Source organism: Petromyzon marinus, chromosome 20 (assembly GCF_048934315.1).
Source record: "Petromyzon marinus isolate PM22_M1 ecotype Great Lakes invasive population chromosome 20, UKy_Petmar_22M1.pri1.0, whole genome shotgun sequence".
In the NCBI taxonomy this organism is placed as follows: domain Eukaryota; kingdom Metazoa; phylum Chordata; class Hyperoartia; order Petromyzontiformes; family Petromyzontidae; genus Petromyzon; species Petromyzon marinus.
Window position 1 is genome coordinate 13,719,925 of NC_133686.1, and position 19,056 is coordinate 13,738,980.

The following is a 19,056-nucleotide window of genomic DNA, read 5'->3' on the forward strand; positions in this document are numbered from 1 at the left end:
AGCAAGCACATGTGGACAGAAATGAAAAAACTCCAACCCGAAGACCAGCTGATTCTCAAAACTTGGAACGCGCTTCCTGTCACATACCACACACTGCAGCGTGAGTATTGCTGTATTGACCATGTTTGGATCTACGTATGCATGTGAGCAGTCATTCTCACATCTTAAAAACATCAAGTCCAACCTACGATCACGTTTAACGGATGAAAGCCTCAACGCTTGCATGAAGCTTAACCTCACCAAGTACCAACCCGACTACAAAGTACCAACCCGACTACAAAGACATCAGCAAATCCATGCAGCATCAGAAGTCGCATTAATGGTGAGTGTTATAACAACATTATTTAAAAGAATAAATTCAGAGGCTTATTATACTGACATTTAGTTGAATTCACTTTTAAAATATATTATATGGCTCTCACTGAAATAAATTTCCAAATTTTTTGCTTTCATGGCTCTCTTAGTCAAAAAGGTTCCCGACCCCTGCTGTAGATAGAGTGTCCGAACGAGCCATCAGGTCTCTTCTCAAACAAAACATCCAGGAATGGTAGCTTACCATCCTTCTCCACTTCCATGGTGAATTTGATGGATGGGTGTATGGAATTAATGTGGTTGAGAAATTGGTTCAATACTGGCAGGCCATGTGGCCAAATGACGAAAGTGGCATCTACATCTCTTCCACAAGGAAGGCCGTAGGGTGGATGTCTGGATGGCATCAGTTTCAAATTTCTCCATGAAAACATTCGCTATCACTGGTGATAAGGGGGAACCCATGGTGGTACCTTCATTTTGTTTGTAGAAAGTACCATTCCAGGTGAAGTAAGTGTTGGTGTGGCAGTGCCTAACCAGAGTAGGAACATCAGGGTTCAGTCCCTGTTGGACTAAATCTTCAATGATTGCAAAGGTGTCAGGCACAGGAACCTTGGTGAACAGAGAAACCACATCAAAGCTGACGAGAAAATCATCTGGGGACAGTGAAATGCCCTTGATGAGAGAGACCAAGTGAGCTGAGTTGTGTACTGCTGAGGTAGTCTTGGCAGTGAATGGGAGCAAGGTATCAGACAGAAAAAGGACCAGTTTGCAGGTAGGCGAGTTGATAGTGGAAACGATGGGCCGAAGTGGAGTGCCTTGTTTATGGATCTTAGGAAGACCAAATAATCTGGGTGGTCTAGTAGCAGAAGGTTTTAGGGCGGGCCGTTAGACTGGTTCGATTAGAGAAGTCGAACTGGTAAGGATATTGTTGGTTTTTGTAGTCAGGCTGTTAGTAGGATCTTTGTTGATTTTGGTGTAACTGCCATCATTAAGGTTCTTGATTTTGTTGTTGTACGTGGTTTTATCCATGATGACAGTAGCATTGCCCTTGTCGGCCGAGTTGCGACATATCTCGGACCGTGTTCGCGAGGACAAGTCAGATCTGAAACACAGCAGAACTAATACCTCCACCGTGGCTGACCATTGATATAATGCTGTGGGCTCTCATGATATTGTTTTTTCCGAGACCAAGGTACTCTGCAAACCTTCGGGCTATCAAAGCTTTGTTCATGAAGCCATCCAGATATATAAACAGACATAACTTCAACTGAGAAGATGGATCCAAATTGAGCAATCATTGGATGTTATTAACCAGGTAAACTTAACTGCTATGTGGTGTTGCCTTCATTTCCGCATCTCCTGTTGCTTCAGCTCCCCACTCCCAGCCCCGCCCACTTCCCTCCAACCCCCCCGGCATTTTATCTGCTCGTCCTCTAAACGTTTTCGCAGCACCCCCCCCTACCCCCTCTCTATCTCTCCCCCACTTGCTCCTCCCCCCTCTCTTAGTTATATAACCTCTTGTTACAGCAGACCTTTTTCCCACTTCAGCAATTGTTTCCTGCTGTAGTTGTCCCACCTGATGACGGACGCTTGTGTTGCGCCCGAAACGTCATGATTTAATTTATTTTATAACTACGTGACTTTACCGAAAGAACCAGAGTATGGATCCCTGCAGTCACGAAAACTTCAAATCATTCTTGGCCGCAATATCTGGACTTGTCTTCATATAAACCAATGCATAGATTTATGTTTATATGATTGTGGTTATGGTAATACTTTATTAATCCCTAATCTCTGCCATTACATACAATGAAACAAGAAATGGTAAAAAAGTAAAAACAGAGCAATGTAATATTATTGCTCTTTTTCCACGATTAGACATTGTAAAAAAACAAAAAAAGTCCATCCCATGTGTTAGTAATTTTTTAATATTTTAGGTAGGAAATGAGCTTTCAAATTTAGATATTTTTTCTCGGTTGGGACCCCCAGACACCCTAAAAGATTTGGTCCCCCCCCCCAATGTTGACTCCATGGCAACGGCCTTGGTTTCAAATGTGTGGCGACCCTCACTCACACTGGTGATGTCTTATCAGTGAAAGTGTCTCCCCCCCCCCCCACTAAAAATGAGTGAAGGCCAGGGCCGCCCCTAGCGGGGGTGCGGGGCCCAGGAAAACTCACACCGCGTGTGGGCCAAAGCCCGGGGCCCGGGGCAGTCGCCACGATTCGCCGTGTAGCCCAGGGGACGACTCTGCGTAAGGAAGTAGCGCTCATAACAACTTCTCGTGCAGATATTCAAGCTCCTTTTATGGAGACGGAAACGTGTCTCTTGATGCCCCGAGCAGCATAAACCTTAATACCCTGAGGACACGGCACGGGGAGGGGGTCACGTGAAAACGGGCAGTTCCTTCCGATCCGCAACACCCCCTAAGGGTTTCGTGACTGCAGGGATTCATATTATTGGTTCTTTCTTACGTGACTTTACCGAAAGAACCAAGAATATGACCCCCTAAAGGGTTAATGTTGGAGGGGGGGGGCGAAGGGCAGGGGGGACCCCTGTCCAACCCGAAGCGGCTAATTTGCCAAACAATTTCATTGCTTTTTAAGTTTCTGAAGTGTTTGGCACAGGATGGAGATCCATGGTGATCTGGCTGCCGCCTAATGCCAAACGTCGTACTCGGATTGTAAATGTTGTGCACTTACTCTCCAACACGCCGGTGTGATGTTCTGTTTACGAGACAACTTTACTAATTGTCCGTGTCGGGTGGTGGCGGGTTTAACGACACATTTATATTTACGAGATCTAACCGCGAAAAAAACTTCTGTATTATCCATGGTCACCAGTCGAAAGGGTGCCCTGTTGACCACCAAATATATGCCAGCCAGTGGCTCGGGGCTCGAATGGAGATGCGTGCCGGCAGGCCCACTTCTTGAGGGAGGTCAGAGTCGACATTGAATGACATTTAAACTTCTGTGCAGCGCATAATATTGTTCGCAAAATCCCTGGACCACACGGATGTTCAACACCATACCCTTAATTCATGAGACATTGCAAAGGCTTGCATTTCATTAGATGATTTTTTTTATTTGATGATATGCACTAAAGATACAACAAAATGTGTTAGGCTGATAAATATGCCCTATACAGGTACATAAACCTGATTCAATGTTGCACAAAAAATGGAATGTTAAACACCCACGGCTGTACTGTGCAGTTCTTTTCCCTTTCGTTATGTTGGAAACTATGTTAAGCTGATTTTCTTTTTTAAAATAACGTTGAGTTTCTGCAAATGCAAGGAACAAATTCGTAACACAGTACTAAACAATAGCTGTGCAGATCTCTCTCACTATATATATACTCTGTCATGTACATAACAAAATCAATATCCCAGATCATAAATCATACCGATAGGAAATAATGGATGTTAAACACAATTACGAAAATAAAGATGTATTTACACATGGCGAGTGATCAGTTGTATACATCAGTGAAACATGGCGTCCCATGCTCTACCCCAAACTCCAAACATTCCCCCTGCGCAGCCGCGCATAGTGCCAGTTCCCTCGTACCTCATGTGTCACTCACGCCTGTCAAGTCGCCTCCAAGTCAGCGGAACACAAACACGTCCAATTGCAGCCTTTGTAATGACCACCGGCAACATCTGCAATGCAGTCCTGATGCTATACCCTTTCACATGCGTATGTACATCGAGTACGAACTCTGCCAATGAAAAATGTCGTGGTTTGCGTATGTACACACCTGCATGCATTAGCAGACCACAAAGGGTGCAAAGGGTCAAAGTCGTGGTTGTGTCCAGCTCAGTTGGGTTTGAGTTAACAGCTCTTCATTGCCATGACCAGACAGCCACCACGAGTCCAGACAGTCACCACGAGTCCAGACAGTCACCACAAGTCCAGACAGTCACCACTGGTCACACTCGACACATAACACATGCGCCCATAACACAATCGCTTCTCTCAGAGAATAACATTATTTATCAACTCCTAAGAGTTATAAAATAATTGTCAGGGTTTTTATTTGTTCCCCCCCCCCCACCCATCAAAAGAACCGATGTCTATAGCAGAAATATATCACTCTGGGGAATCATATCCAGGAGCGGAACAGAACATTGGGGGAGAAAACTATTATATTTTCAATGTAACCAAAAATGTAAGCAAAGCTCATGCGCTTCTCTACAATTGTGGCTTGCAGGACAACGACCAATCCAGAGCACAACGCATCGATCACGTTCCTTCAGCTTCAACATTCTCGATTAATAAAGGCCATTATGTATTGCAGTGCTGGCTTCAGAGTTCAAAGTCGATTAGTGGCACAAAACGACTGCAACCGTCTATAAGCCTGGCAGGCGGGATGACCAGTGCGAGACCGTCGCAACCCATGTACTCCCCGTGGCATGGAACTGTTAAGAGAAACGTACACGACTTGACGACATAATAAACACTATGGTTGACCATGAATGTTATCGGAGACCAGAAAAAAGTTATTTCAAGTGTGACTTAAGTAGGAGACAGCACGAGTGACAATTCGGGGGGGGGGGGGCACATTTTTAGTCAATTTCAATTGCGCGAGGTAAGGTCATTCAGAAGCGATGGGAACCTTTGGGCTCTCCGAGCCGCGGGTGTTCAGTGTTAATCCATAGACATCACCGGGAATGTAAAGGTAATCCGAAAGCAGAAAAAGGCGGAAGCTCCGATACACCGCGGACGTGTTCAAACGACCACCAACGAGCGCATTCATTAACGCAGAAAGGAGGAGCACCCGTACATCACTCCCGGCGAGGTTCCGTGCCGTGCACGGCCCCACGCTCCCAATTTACGGCGCCCCCACAAGCAGGACAAAAACCCCAACCACACAACCATGTGCTGTATATATCAAAAGCAGTCACTCTTGACAGCCAATCGATAGAAGCCCGCGCCCTGCTGGTGCCGGTCCCCTGGGGACGACTCGCGAGCTGGGTGATGAGGCGCAGCCGCTATCCGGCTCTGTTGAAGGCAATCAAAGCGCCGCAGCAGTGCCTAATAAAAGCGCGAGTCGTGCTTCTCGGCACAAACACCCCTGTTAGCTAACGTCTCGCTGTTGAGGGCACGACGCTTCAGCCTCTCCCCATGTGTGCATCTAGGGGACACCTTGCATGCAGGATGTCCGAGGGTGAACAACCAGCGACTTCCACTAGTTTCAATTCAGTGATATAGCTGCATTATCTTTTAATGCAGAATCATAAAAGTAGCGTCTCCAAAAACTAGATCTGGGTTTCGTCTTAAACTCTACAATGCAGTATACACACACAAATATATAGCAATCATTCAAATGTGTGCAGCTCATTACAGTATTCATGATGTTGATGATTAACACCGAGGAACATCAGTTGACACTCGTCAGCTTTTGTGGGAGAAGACCAATTTTTCTGCTGCTGCGTTTTTCATTCTGGACGTGTTTTTTTCATAATCCCTTTGTGTTTGATTTGCAGGCTCTGTTTGCCAGATGGGTTAACACAATAGATGGTTGCTTTCGGCTACACTGAGAGCTTTCACGTTCAATTCCATACAACATCAAAGCAGTTATTATTTCGTAAGAAGTTCTCAACTTCGTTGGACCATGCCCTGCAGTATTGGCAGCCCACCGCACGAATGTGGGCACGGTATTCACCACCTCGTTATTCACGAACTTGCTATCCGCCGTTTTGGCTATCCGCGAATCACATCTGGAACTCTGCACGACTGCATCAAGAGAGATAAAGTGATGAGAGAATGTGATGCGAGAAAGTGATGAGAATGTTCATGTGCTTAATATGCTTATTTATGTATTTAAGGTCATTCATTTAAAATGTAGGTTTTCGTAGGCCAATATCGTTATCCGCGAAATGTGCTATTCACGAGCATCCCCGGAATGTACCCCTCGCGAATAACGAGAGAATACTGTATCTGTTATTTTTCAATACGGTGTAACTCTTCTATCCTTTACACAGCGGCGCTCAACTCGCGGCCTGCGTGTCAAGTGGCTCGCAAAGGCCCTTGTGGAGTGGCTGCTGATCTATGGCTCAGCAGCCACAGATACGAGTTCATGTGAAAGATGAGAGAAATAAGAGACGGTGATGAGAGTTTTAGAGAAGAGATAATGATTAGTGAGGATGAAATTTAGATAAATTAGATAAATGTGAGACCTGGATACAAAACAGTCGTGGTCACACATGCAGATGTTATATGATGGCATGTAGCCGACCAGCACAACTGAGATATGGTTGAAGAACCCGGCTTATACCAGAAAGGAATTCCTGCAGATAATCAGCATACATCTAATCCGAGTTGACAAGATGTCACAGCTGAGGGATGAAAGATCATAAGTGTCTGTGATGAATTCAAAAGTACTTGGATTAATCACTTACTAAAATATCACATCATCCAAATCGAATGAGAAGACACCTACGTGTTATTTTACTCACTGACTTTCCGTAGGCTACAACATTGATTATATGCACAGCTTTTTGCTGAAACTATTTTATACGTTAGTAAGTTAGTTGGAGGTATCCATAAAAATGCTCTTTCTGTAATATGGCCTGCATGCTTTAGTGCTGCACAGAAGGCTGATTTGGCATAAGCAAGACATCAGTTGCAACCAAGTAGAACATAATATAAGAGCAGTCCAAGCCAGCGTCCAAGTTGGTTAAAAAAAAGTTAATTGAACATATAACGTGTGCAGCCAGATTCACATGATGGCAAATGCTTATAATCATTGTAGTTTTGGCAAAACCATGCCAAAGTATACAGCCAAATACTGGGACCAAACACCTTAATCTTGGGCTAAGGTTACACGGCTGGTAATAATTATTTCTACTTCTTCCCCAATGGGATTATGATTATTCTAAAGCCTCGTAAGGTCACCATTATTTATCCAGCAAATCCTCACCGAGCCTCAAGAGTCTCATTCAGAAGGGTGCTGTCAAATTTTTACAGCAGAGGGCAATGCTGCTGTGTGTAATCCCAAATGAGTAATTTGCAGGCTATTCTTTCAACATTGGGATGTTTTGGTTAACACCGGTTACATCGATTGATTTTAGCTTATGGGAGGAAACTGGAGAACCCGGAGGAAACCCATGCTGAACAGGGGAAGAACATACAATCTCCACACAGAAAGGCGCCAGTCGGGAATCAAACCCAGGACCTTCTTGCCATGAGGTGCAAGCGTTACCCACTGCGCCACCCCCGCTGCCCCAACATGACCTGCAAAAAACGACACAACAGTGTGTGTAGGATGAACAAAACTATCAGTTTGTGCTAACGTATAAAGATATGTCACTGGGCATCCGCTGCCAGATGACGGTGTGAGCCCACGAGTGTCAGCAGCAGCAGCAGCTCAGAGGGGGGCCACACACATCTGCCAACACGCGAGAATAAAAGCGTTAAAAAAACACACTTCCAAAGACAAGGGGCAGTATGAAAATACACAGTACTGTTAGTTATCAGCTATAATCATGACTTCTCTACAAGGCTTTACTCACAAACTACCTGTCAATTGTGTCGAAAATAATCTACGGCATCTTGAAAAAGTATAGTATTAAAAAAATACACATCGATACCATTGGTGCATGTGTCACGGATAATCAACCAAACTCCAAATTGAAACGACAAATATCTGAGCACTCAAGGCAGTGGTGACCTTGAGCATCAGGAGAGACGGGCGAGGGATCTCCTCTGACTGGATGCTCAAGTGATGCTAAATGCATAGTTTGGGGTATTTTTCAACCAGCAGCAGCGGCAGCAGCATCTACACCTGCAGCTTCACCGAAGAGCATTGCCACGCTGGCAAAAGAGAATCCAACAGAGTCAAAGCAGCAGTCATACCTCCTCACGCACACACACACTGGGTGTAGCCATATTAAATGCAGGAGGAACAGCGATATTTAAAGCCTTATGAGTAAACAGTCTGTCATTGTCCCTTCATTTCAGTCACGTGGTGATGTAATTTGGACTGTGCTGTTTTCCCAACTTATACTGTACAGTAATGACGTGGAAAGGACGCAGTACAAAGGTCTCCCTCCCCTTTCCGTAGCCCTTTGGTTGAGTTGGCCGTGGATGAATGTAAAGTGCAATGTCTCGGATGCCACAAGCTGCCAATGGAGCGGAGTAAATAAATGTTAAAACTCTCGAGCATTCAACATTGCTTAATTCTACTTGAATGGCTGCTGTGAACACTTGCGACTTAAGCACGGGACGGGAGAAGAGGAGACGGGGGGGGGGTTACAGGCCATTGGAACTGAGCTGCGCATAAAGTCCAACAGTCTCCGGTCACGTGGGCGTCACGTGTTCACATCTCTTATACAGTAATTCGATGCTTTTATCACAGACGGGAGCCAAGCACGCGAGTCGGCACTAAGGTATGTCGTCGATTATGACCGGAACCTTTCACATGCAAGTCCTGTAAATGTTAAATAAAGTTGGTGAGATTTTACTTTCAGTGCAATTTTTCCACATTCTATGTAGAGATCCGACTTACTTTTGTTATTGCAACTATTGCTCCATATATCTGCTACTGCTTTCATCAGATGTTCCTTAAATACCTAACAGGGTTCCATCTTCATGAGCTCCAACTGGACCCAATCATAGGTCATCATAAACATTCAACAAACCAGTACTGATTCCAGCGTTGGTGCATCTACAATGTACAAGCTCCAGGTACTCTTTGACTTTTAAAATAAAACTTAGGGAACAGTTTTGTTAGAGTGCAGTGTCATAAACATCTTGTTGAATTAACGCCTCTCGCCTCTCTTGCTGTAGCTTCAGCGGCTGCTTCATCTGCTGCTGCTGCTCAACTTTCTGTTGCTCGGTAACTTTCTGCTGATCTTGCAGCTTCTGCTGCTGCTGGTATTGCCGGATCTGTTCCCTTACTTCCTCCTCCAGCTCCGGCGGGACGATGAGTTCATCGTCCGGGTCCGGCCCTGGTGCCGGCTCCGACACGAAGTAGGCGGAGCGCTTGGGGCGTGCGGGGGCCGCGTCGCTCGCCACGATCACCTCCATGAGGCCCTGGCCACAATCGGGCGTCACCACGGAGCCGTTGCGGCGCCCGCGCCCCAGGGTGCTCGCGCCGCCATTGCAGTGCGGTGCCGAGACGCATCCTGAGCGCGCGGCCGCGGAGGAGGACGCAGCCAGGCCACCGCGGCCCAACCCGGCCACGAGGGGGACGTCGCGGCCGCTGAGAAGGTCGGAGTGACTCTGGATCCTCCTCAAGATCTTCTTGCTGCACCGCCCCATTCCCAGGGTGGCGTCGCCGCTCCTGCTGCCGCCGCTGCCGCCGTTTGCCTCGCTGTGACCTTCGGCGACCGCCAGCCAGCGCGCATTGCTCCCGTTCGTGACCTTCCTGCCGCCGCTACCTCTGTCGCACCAGGAGGGCGCCAGCTTGCTCTCGCGTGACCGATCGCACCCCTCCGATTCGCCCGCCTCGCCGTCGCGCTTCTCGGAGGCCGTTGCCGCCGCACTGCTCGACCTGGGCTCGTGGGCGCCGGGCGGCTTCTCGGAGCACGCCACGGAGGCGTCAGCGCGGAGCGAGATGACGATCCCCTCGTCGCTCGTCTCGGAGGACGTCACCGACAGGGTCTTGAGCGATCGCGACGAGGGCCCGGCTAAGGCGCACAGCGGGTGCACGTCGGCCTCCACCTCCAGCCGCTGTCCCCCGCCGCCCATCTGCAGACAGTACAGAGGGTTGGCGTCGCTACCCCCGCCGCCGTTGGCGCCGTGACCGTTGGTGGCGCCGACTCCACTGCCGCCGCCGCTGCCGCACCCCGCGTCCTCGTCGTCGCTGCTGTCCAGGCCCGGATCGGAGTACGCGCTTGAGAAGGTGGCGGCCGACATCTGCCGCTGGAAGGTGCGCGCAGAGGCGCTCGGGTGGAGGCTGCATCGACGCTCGGAGAGCTGCAGAGATGGCACCGAGCCTCCCACCTGCGAAATGCACACACAACATATACACACGTTATGCAATACACCCATAATACAGGTTTTATGGGTGTTAAACTAAGCAACACACGTTACACAAACACAAAGATCCCCCACGCAGCCTTTAACTGTTGGGGCAAGTGCTGTTAGTGAGCACCTTTGAAGGCTGGGCACAGCACAAGAAGGAGTGGGTGGCCAACACCATACCTGGCCATCTTTGTCTCCCCAATGCTGTTTACATAACGCACAAGGCACTTATTTAAAGCTGAGCAGACTTAGGGGAGGCCCAGAACCGCTTTAGATATTCGCCACCGATGTTGGCTGTGACCGGGGAATTGACTAGGGTTGCCGAGTTCGCAGAGCAGTGCGATAGCCACTGCGCCACTGCTCCCCCACAAACAAAAAACGAACACGCACAACTCCTCACACGTGTTACACACAAACGCAGGGCCTGTAATGAGATTTTCAATCTCAACCACGCACACACACACACAAGAGGACACACACTTTGACCTCCATCTAATATGCCACAATTAGCTGTGAGCCCTTCATTTCATGATCTGAATTTATTTATTTTTTGGCCACGAGAAATATTTGTTTAAATTATAGATCAGTGAACTCTCGAGGTGATTCATCTTTTCTACAGTACCAGTGGTAAATCTGCGTTCGCGTAATTCAATGTGCCGGCACAAATCTCTAATTAATAAAATAATTTCATTCCTGCTGTGTTCTGCATCAAATATCCAAGTCCTTAAAACATAAATAATCAGTGTGTTTCGATCGTCTCAACTTGTAAAACTCCCAAAAACCGTAATTGGATCTTATTTGTAAAAGAGAAGCAGTTATGCAATAATGATTTCAACTCGTAGCATGCCACACAGTATTCGCTCGCAGAGAGAGGACGACTCATGAGGAACCAGAGACGAGCAGGAGAGCAGCCATGCGATGAGCCAGCACCAATAATTTCCCAAGGTCTGTAGTCCTCTATATAGTAAGATGTTATCAGCAATTCAGTGAGTCTTTACACGTGGGAGGAAACTGGAGCACCCTGAGAAAATCCACACGTGCGACGGGGAAACATTCTATCCCATAGGGACGGAACCGGTGGAGTTAACATTTTTGCTTTATTGCCTTCTTCTGGCAGAGCCAGGGTATGGATCATCCACGCCCATGGAGAGGGAGCTTCACAACGTATGTGCGATCAACCAACCCTCGCCTCCCACATGTAAACACTCACGAATTGGCCGATAACTATTTAACATCGAGGATCACAGAGCTTGGGCGATTGTTGGCACCGGCTCAAAAAGTCATTCTCTCTCTTCGACAGCGAGTGAATACTGTGTGGCGGTGCGTTACCAGTTGAGATATTATAATGTTGTGGGCTAGTTAAGGCCAGGCCGCCATGGAGAACTACGACATCATTCACTGCCCTCCCTAGCAGTAGGACATTACACACTGTATACTGATAATCCCCCCACACGCACGGCAGAGCTCACGCGAACCAAATCTCACCGGCGATCACGCTCCATGTGGGGAGAGGCCGGCCACTCGCTATAAGTTTTGCAAGGGGGTTTATTCAAAATATCTTATCTAAAACATTGGTGGTTACTAAGACTACTCTGTAATAGAATAGAAATGAAATTAGCAAAATTTTCAGGCAGTGGCACCTTCTTTAGAGCAGTCAAGGCAGCTGCAGATCGCACTGTTACACTCAAACATGCTGAGAACAATTCACATATTTATATTTTAATGCACGTTTGAACAGCTTCCTATTAGTATTTAAGTTAATGAAAATATATTTTAATCGTTGAGCTATAATTTGTGGCCAGGTCGCTCCAGAAAAATAAGCTCACTGGGCTTTACCTGGTAAGATAAAAAAATAGTTTGGTTTTATTTATATATTTTTTTTAAAGCAACTTGTTTACCTTTCCTATACTTTGCACTCCTTTTGTGCTTTTGTATTATTTGTTGTTGTAATGTTCTGACATGCCCCGACTGGATATATGTTAAAGAGCTTTACAGTTAATTGGATTCCTCCAGTATAAATACATGTTTTTTAACCTCATAAAATGTCCCCCAATATTCTCAGGATCAGTGTAAACCGAAATCTCCCACCTGTGAGTCCGTCCACCTAGCTACACCCCCCCAGCTCCCCATGCGGACGAAATGCCATCCCCCTGCCAAAGCGCTAGCCTGTTATTTTTCTACTATAAACCAGTGTTAATCATCATTTCCTTCTACTGTTCCCAAGGGTTCAATCGAATTGAATGAGCTTCTAAAGGTATTAATCCCCTTTCCTGTCCATTCCATTCCTATTTAACTATTTAACTAAACTTGAGAATGCAGATTCATAATTAGTTTATTTTGAGATAGATCGTGTCAGTCAAGTAGAGCCACAAGCCTCCACCACCCGACAAAGCCAAGTAAATCAATTTGTCACGTGGATAAGTATGCCAAGTGATTCTGTTATTTTCAATAATGTAATGTTTACAGGCAAGTAATATTTGAACAATGTTGTAATACAAACCACAGGCAGTTTATTCACATTTATGTAAATGTATTAATGGTTTTAAAGTTCTGATTTTTTTACATGTAAACGTGTATGTATTTCCAATAAATGTCAGATAAATCATTTAAAATTTTGTATGTTTGAAAAGGTATGAACAATTTTGGATTGTTTTCAGATTTTCGGATCGCGTACATTTTGTACCAACGTCTTCACGTGAAGAATAGTTGCAGGGCACGTTGCCATATGACACCACTTTCGGCAGCAAAAGCGATGTCACATTCGTGACTTCACGTGACATTTTTGTATCAATCTGAAACAGAACGTGTCTTCTGATCGTCCAAAATGTCATATCTAGGCCTGATTTTCTGACTTTCTAGACGAATCCAACACCGGTGAGTACAGAGATTGGAACTCGCAATGAGTGAGAGTAGAGGAACTCCAGCGGACGTTCTGCATTAGCAGCACTCTAAAATAAACTATTTAAATTTTATCAGGTAAGGCACATTGAGCTATATTGCTCTTTTTTCAGAAGCAACCCGGCCACGAATTACAGCTCAATGAAGTGACATCATATGGAATTTAATTTCGAACTGTGAAGGGAAAAAATCGGGGACCTGCAGAAAAATCCACATGACCACGGGGAGAACATCGCAAACTCCAAATATACAGCAGCAGCAGCAGGCGTCAGGATCGGAATCGAGCCCATGACCTCCTGCATATCAGGCGAGGGAATTAACATCTCGCCACTGTGGCATGGCAAAGCTCGGAGGGAGCACTCACCTCCACAAGGCCCAGAGACGGCGGCTGCTCGTCAGAAGCGGTGGAGCCAACCTCGCTGCTGACCTCTGACCCCGCGACTTCGCTGCTCACCTCGCTGCTCAGTTCCGAGAACGCTCCACTGCTGCTCCCTCCGCTGCTTCAGGATGTTTTCCCCAAAAGAAAAAGTGAATAATAACTCATCCAAACAAGTCAATGCATCAACTCCACTCCTAAACAATCATTTGGCATGTAAGTATAGCCATGCTCCGGAAGTAAGCATTGCACACGGAGGCCTTTTACTCACTTTCCTCATCAGGGCTTTCACAGCATCACCATTAAATCAGACATTGTTCTGATTCATTCTTAGTTACCACTTGGCTCGCGCTTGGATCTGGCTAAAGTGAGCCAACTCAGAGCCATGCGCTTAACTTGAGCCGGCTGAGCATGGTCCCGGCCACGCTCAGGATATCAGCTGAGTCTGTGCCAAGCCTTTGGCTGACCTACTCATGCTTCTTTGGAAGCAACGGAGTGGCTCAAGCCCAAGAGGAAACGTGTCACAAGGAGAGCTGAGTCGAGACTCAGAATACAGCCCTAAATGTAGGTAAACGATGCCAGGTGACTCTCCTCTCCACCACAGACCAGCAGCAGCAGCGGTAGGACATCTTACCCATTGTTCACGGCCGTTTCAGCAGAGACAGCATCACAGGTGCAGCAGCCTGCATCCTCCAAGGCGACGCTGAGCCTCACCACCACCACTCCCAGGTTGTCGTGGCAGCCATAGCCCTGGGCGAGCGTAGTGAGCTTCTTGGCGGCGGCCAGCGGGTCGGCGACGTCCCGGATCGCCTCCACAGCCTCGGTGGGCGGGAGAAAGGCGGCGAGGGAGCGGCTGCACAGGAGCAGGAGCTCGTCGTCAGGCGTGAGGCGCAGGGCACGCGTGTGGGGCCGGGGCAGCACCGACGGGTAGAGGAAGGAGCAGCCCAGCAGCCGCGTCACGTTCGTCACCCCACCCACCTTGTTGTCCTGCCGCGCGAACGGATCCGAGCAGCGAAACAGGGGTGGTGTTCAATGCGCAGCACAAGCGGGCAAGCAGGTGGTCGGATGGCAATGCCCGTGTGGTCCCCCCAAGTTAACAAAATAGTCGATTATGGGGCAGTGGGTTCGTTTCCCATCTTTCTATCCCCTGATTTTCACAACCGCTTTAGTTTATGTTTACAGTGTTTACATGCGTCACAGCGCAATGTAACGGGCCCGTGCATTGATTCAATAAAAAAACAGCCTATTTTACACATTCTGTCAAATGCACGGCCTTCTGGGAGTGCATCATTTCAGCAACATCGGTTCAACACAAGCAATTCAGTGTCTCATCAGAAGTTAGGCTTGCTTGAACCAATGCTGGTGAACTACCAAATGTTTATTGGCAACGGCTCTCTCTGTTAGATATGGGTCTTAAGTTTGATCATTCATAGATCATTTACAGGAGCTTGTATAATCCCCCACGACATAAACAATACTTCAAGAGCTGTTTTAAAGAGTGGCTTGTATTAAATCTTGACTTAAAGCTTTCGTGACTGCAGGAATTCACGTTCTTTGGGTCTTTCGGTAAAGCCCGTAGATAGAAAATAATACAATTCATAAAAATGATGACAAAATCATGACATATTGTCATCAATCGCCATCAGGTGAAAAATATAGCGGGAGAGCTGCTGAGGCAGGAAATAATATGTCGGGAGCGCTGCTAAGGCAGGGAGTTATACAGATTTGAGATGGGTGTAGCCGAATGGTCAGCGGGCAGGGCTAGAGATAAAATTTGCATGTAAATGTAAGATCGGGTAAATCTTGACAAACGAAGCTGTGTAGGTGCCCATTGTATTGTGTGAGATTAGCATGTCAATGTAAGAACTGTTGAATTTGCATGTAAATGTAAGATCGGGTAAATCATAACAAACAAAACAGTGAAGGTGGCCATTGTATTGTGAGAGATTAGCATGTCAATGTAAGAAATTTGCTTGTAAATGTAAGTTCGGAGAGAGCTCAGAAAGAGAAGTCGCCACATGAAGGTGGAAAAGGTTGGCAAGCCGCCATTTACTAACACAGCTAAGGGTGGCTGTGTTCGTGAATGTAACTCAGAGAGTCGAAAATAACTGCTCACATAAGGAGGTAGGAAGGGAACAACACAGCCAGTAATGACCTAAGCTGGTTAATAACATCCTTCCAATGATTGCTCAGTTTGTACCCATCTTCTCGGTTGGATGGCTTCATGAACGAATCTTTGCTGATAGCCAGTGGGTTTGCAGAGTACCTTCGTCTTGGCAAAATCAATTTCGTGTGTGCCCACAGTGTTAAAATAATGATCAGCCACGGCTGAGGTATTGGCCCTACCGTGGTTTCAAATCTGCTTTATGTTCACAAACCCGGTCCGAGACACGTCGCTAAGTTTCCCCAATGTAACTGCTGCCGCAGACACAGCTTAGTTTGTAGACACCGGGGTATTGCATGTCAGGAATCACATCCTTCACAGATAGGATCAAATCACGAATTTTAAGTACTGTGTTGAATCGTACCTGGATCTTGTGTTTGCTCATGATTTTGGAAATATTTTTGGTGCCCCCTTTTATGTATGGATTGTCAAGGGAGGTTCATGTGCTTACTAGGCCTATGACTGCATTGCAGTTCACAGTATCCATGGTTATACAAACAGCAAGGCTCCACTAACACAATGGTCATTTCAGTGCAGAGATTGTATCGCTTTGACTACAGCAATCCTGGGACGGTGGCATGACCGAGAAGTAAATCTTGCTGCTCGTTGTATGTATGTATGTATGCTGAACTACTTTAACACCATATGTAGCCAACCATGTTCATCTCCCGTTTACATCCTTGAGCCGGTGAGGGAAACTCCGCATTGCTATGGTGGGGCCGAGTCTATCCAGAGGACAGCCAATGCCAACTTCGCCACAAGGCGATACCTATTTTTTTTTTAACCCCGGACAAACGATGAGTCAAGTCAGCCTGCGACAAGTTGAACTCGCAATCCTCCCGATCGTGAGCCGCTCGCTCCACAGCTGGAGCCACCGCGTTGAGCGAGCAATGGTGATGGTTGCGGAGACAAGAAAGCAGGACGGCGTGCTTGATTTACCGTGGCACCGAAGGGACCAGACCACGACGCTCGCCGAGATCATGCTCAATTTGCGGCAAAAAAACCCGTCCCGTCAACACGAACGTCGCCGTTTGACGTCGACGGCACGGAAGCAAGAGCCGGCCGGGGGAGGAACGCCAAGGCGCGCCGCCCCCCACCCCACCCCGCACGCTTTGCCCCGGTCTGCACCTCCGTAATGATGGCGTTGATGCCACGTAGCCTTTCGCGCTCCTCCCGGCACTCGGTGAGTGTGAAGTCGGGAGTCAGGGACACGGTGCAGCCGGCGCGGCACAGCAGCACGCGGCAGCTCCCAACGTTGCCGGCCGTTAGCGTGAGACGCCCGCCGCCTCCATTGCCGGCTTCAGGGAGATCCCTGCGGAGGTGGCACAGCACCGCCGAGGCGCCCAGCTTCTGCCCCGCCGTGCCAAGCTTCCTGGAGGGACACGGCCGTGGAACGCGTTCACGCGGCGAATGGTGAAAATTTAAAGAAGGCGACTGCACAACACCGGTTCTGGAAAAAGTGCAGGGAAATGGCAGTCGGGCACAGCTGGTAGACCAGACAGTACAAAGCAGCTCGCGCTTGGGCTCCTGCTGCTTCTTATAAAGTGATTTAATAAACAGCTCCAATACAAGTGAAATTTCAAGGGAAAACAATACAGACAAGTTCTACGGAAAGAGCTAATTGCTTCTGCCCCAGAAAAGGGAAGCAATGTGACTTATTTATACTCTACCCTCTCCATTATATTTTCATCAGCAGCCTTGGCTTTGTCAATGACCGTCCCCCAAAGAGGTAATAGCAAATTGTACGGCTGCTCAATTGAGAAGCGTGTGTAAAACAGATTAAATCCATTCAACCAGCAAACAGCCCATAAAGACACTTTCTTTCACAGATAAAAATTGAGAACATTGTTTCCCAAAATAAAAACAGATGCGCCGTCTGGGGAAAAGAACCATCCGCAGTATTAAAAGAGAATGGCAAAAGGTGCAAAAAGTTGTTCTTGCCAATAATTTAATACGGTGCTAAATTGAATCATCACAATGTTGTGTTTCTACTGTGCAAAACGAGCAGGTAAGCAACACGCATGTTGCTACATCATGTTAAGGTAGCAAGAGCAATTATTTCAAGACATTGTTCTGATTCAAAGTCATCAATTTACACTTCAATAGAAAAAAAACACACTAAAAGCGAGGCTATGCAGCTCAATGTCCAATGGCTTAGCAATATCAGAGGTAATATCTCAAAACCCCACAACTCTCATATGTGCGAGTGCCCAGTGAGGTGCAGAGTGTCTCTTTCTCATACAGTGAGGGAAAAAAGTATTTAATCCCCTGCTGATTTTGTACGTTTGCCCACTGACAAAGTAATGATCAGTCTTTAATTTTAATGGTAGGTTTATTTGAACAGTGACAGACAGAATAACAACAAAAAAAATCCAGAAAAACGCATGTCAAAAATGTTATAAATTGATTTGCATTTTAATGAGGGAAATAAGTATTTGACCCCTCTGCAAAACATGACTTAGTACTTGGTGGCAAAACCCTTGTTGGCAATCACAGAGGTCAGACGTTTCTTGTAGTTGGTCACCAGGTTTGCACACATCTCAGGAGAGATTTTGTCCCACTCCTCTTTGCAGATCTGCTCCAAGTCATTAAGGTTTCGAGGCTGACGTTTGGCAACTCGAACCTTCAGCTCCATCCACAGATTTTCTATGGGATTAAGGTCTGGAGACTGGCTAGGCCACTCCAGGACCTTAATGTGCTTCTTCTTGAGCCACCCCTTTGTTGCCTTGGCCGTGTGTTTTGGGTCATTGTCATGCTGGCAACCCATCCACGACCCATTTTCAATGCCCTGGCTGAGGGAAGGAGGTTCTCACCCAAGATTTGATGGTACATGGCCCCGTCCATCGTCCCTTTGATGCGGTGAAGTTGTCCTGTCCCCTTAGCAGAAAAACACCTTCCAAAGCATGTTTCCACCTCCATGTTTGACGGTGGGGATGGTGTTCTTGGGGTCATAGGCAGCATTCATCTTCCTCCAAACACGGCGAGTTGAGTTGATGCCAAAGATCTCCATTTTGAGCGGGGGGACCTTGCGGGCGCTGCAGGATTTCAGTCCTTCACGGCGTAGTGTTACTAATTGTTTCTTGGTGACTATGGTCCCAGCTGCCTTGAGATCATTGACAAGATCCTCACGTGTAGTTCTGGGCTGATTCCTCACCGTTCTCATGATCATTGCAACTCTACCAGGTGAGATCTTGCATGGAGCCCCAGGCCGAGGGAGATTGACAGGTCTTTTGTGTTTCTTCCATTTGCGAATAATCGCACCAACTGTTGTCACCTTCTCACCAAGCTGCTTGGCAATGGTCTTGTAGCCCATTCCAGCCTTGTGTAGGTCTACAAT

General features: G+C 47.1%; 1 protein-coding gene across 2 annotated transcripts in view; it reads right to left on the minus strand.

Annotated features, from left to right (window-relative positions):
• Positions 1-3,368: 3,368 nt before the first annotated feature.
• Positions 3,369-19,056, minus strand: part of LOC116944074 (PH domain leucine-rich repeat-containing protein phosphatase 2-like) — a 93,911-nt gene continuing 78,223 nt past the window's right edge. The window contains exons 16-19 of one of the 2 annotated variants that reach the window (XM_032957485.2): positions 16,848-17,091; positions 14,190-14,542; positions 13,544-13,676; positions 3,369-10,260 (exon numbers count right to left, since the gene is read on the minus strand). In XM_032957485.2, the coding sequence (XP_032813376.2) occupies positions 9,043-10,260; positions 13,544-13,676; positions 14,190-14,542; positions 16,848-17,091 (1,948 nt within the window). In that variant the 3' untranslated portion in view covers positions 3,369-9,042. Of the gene's footprint in view, positions 10,261-13,543; positions 13,680-14,189; positions 14,543-16,847; positions 17,092-19,056 lie in introns of both variants that reach the window. The other variant, XM_032957484.2, reaches the window with a different exon arrangement.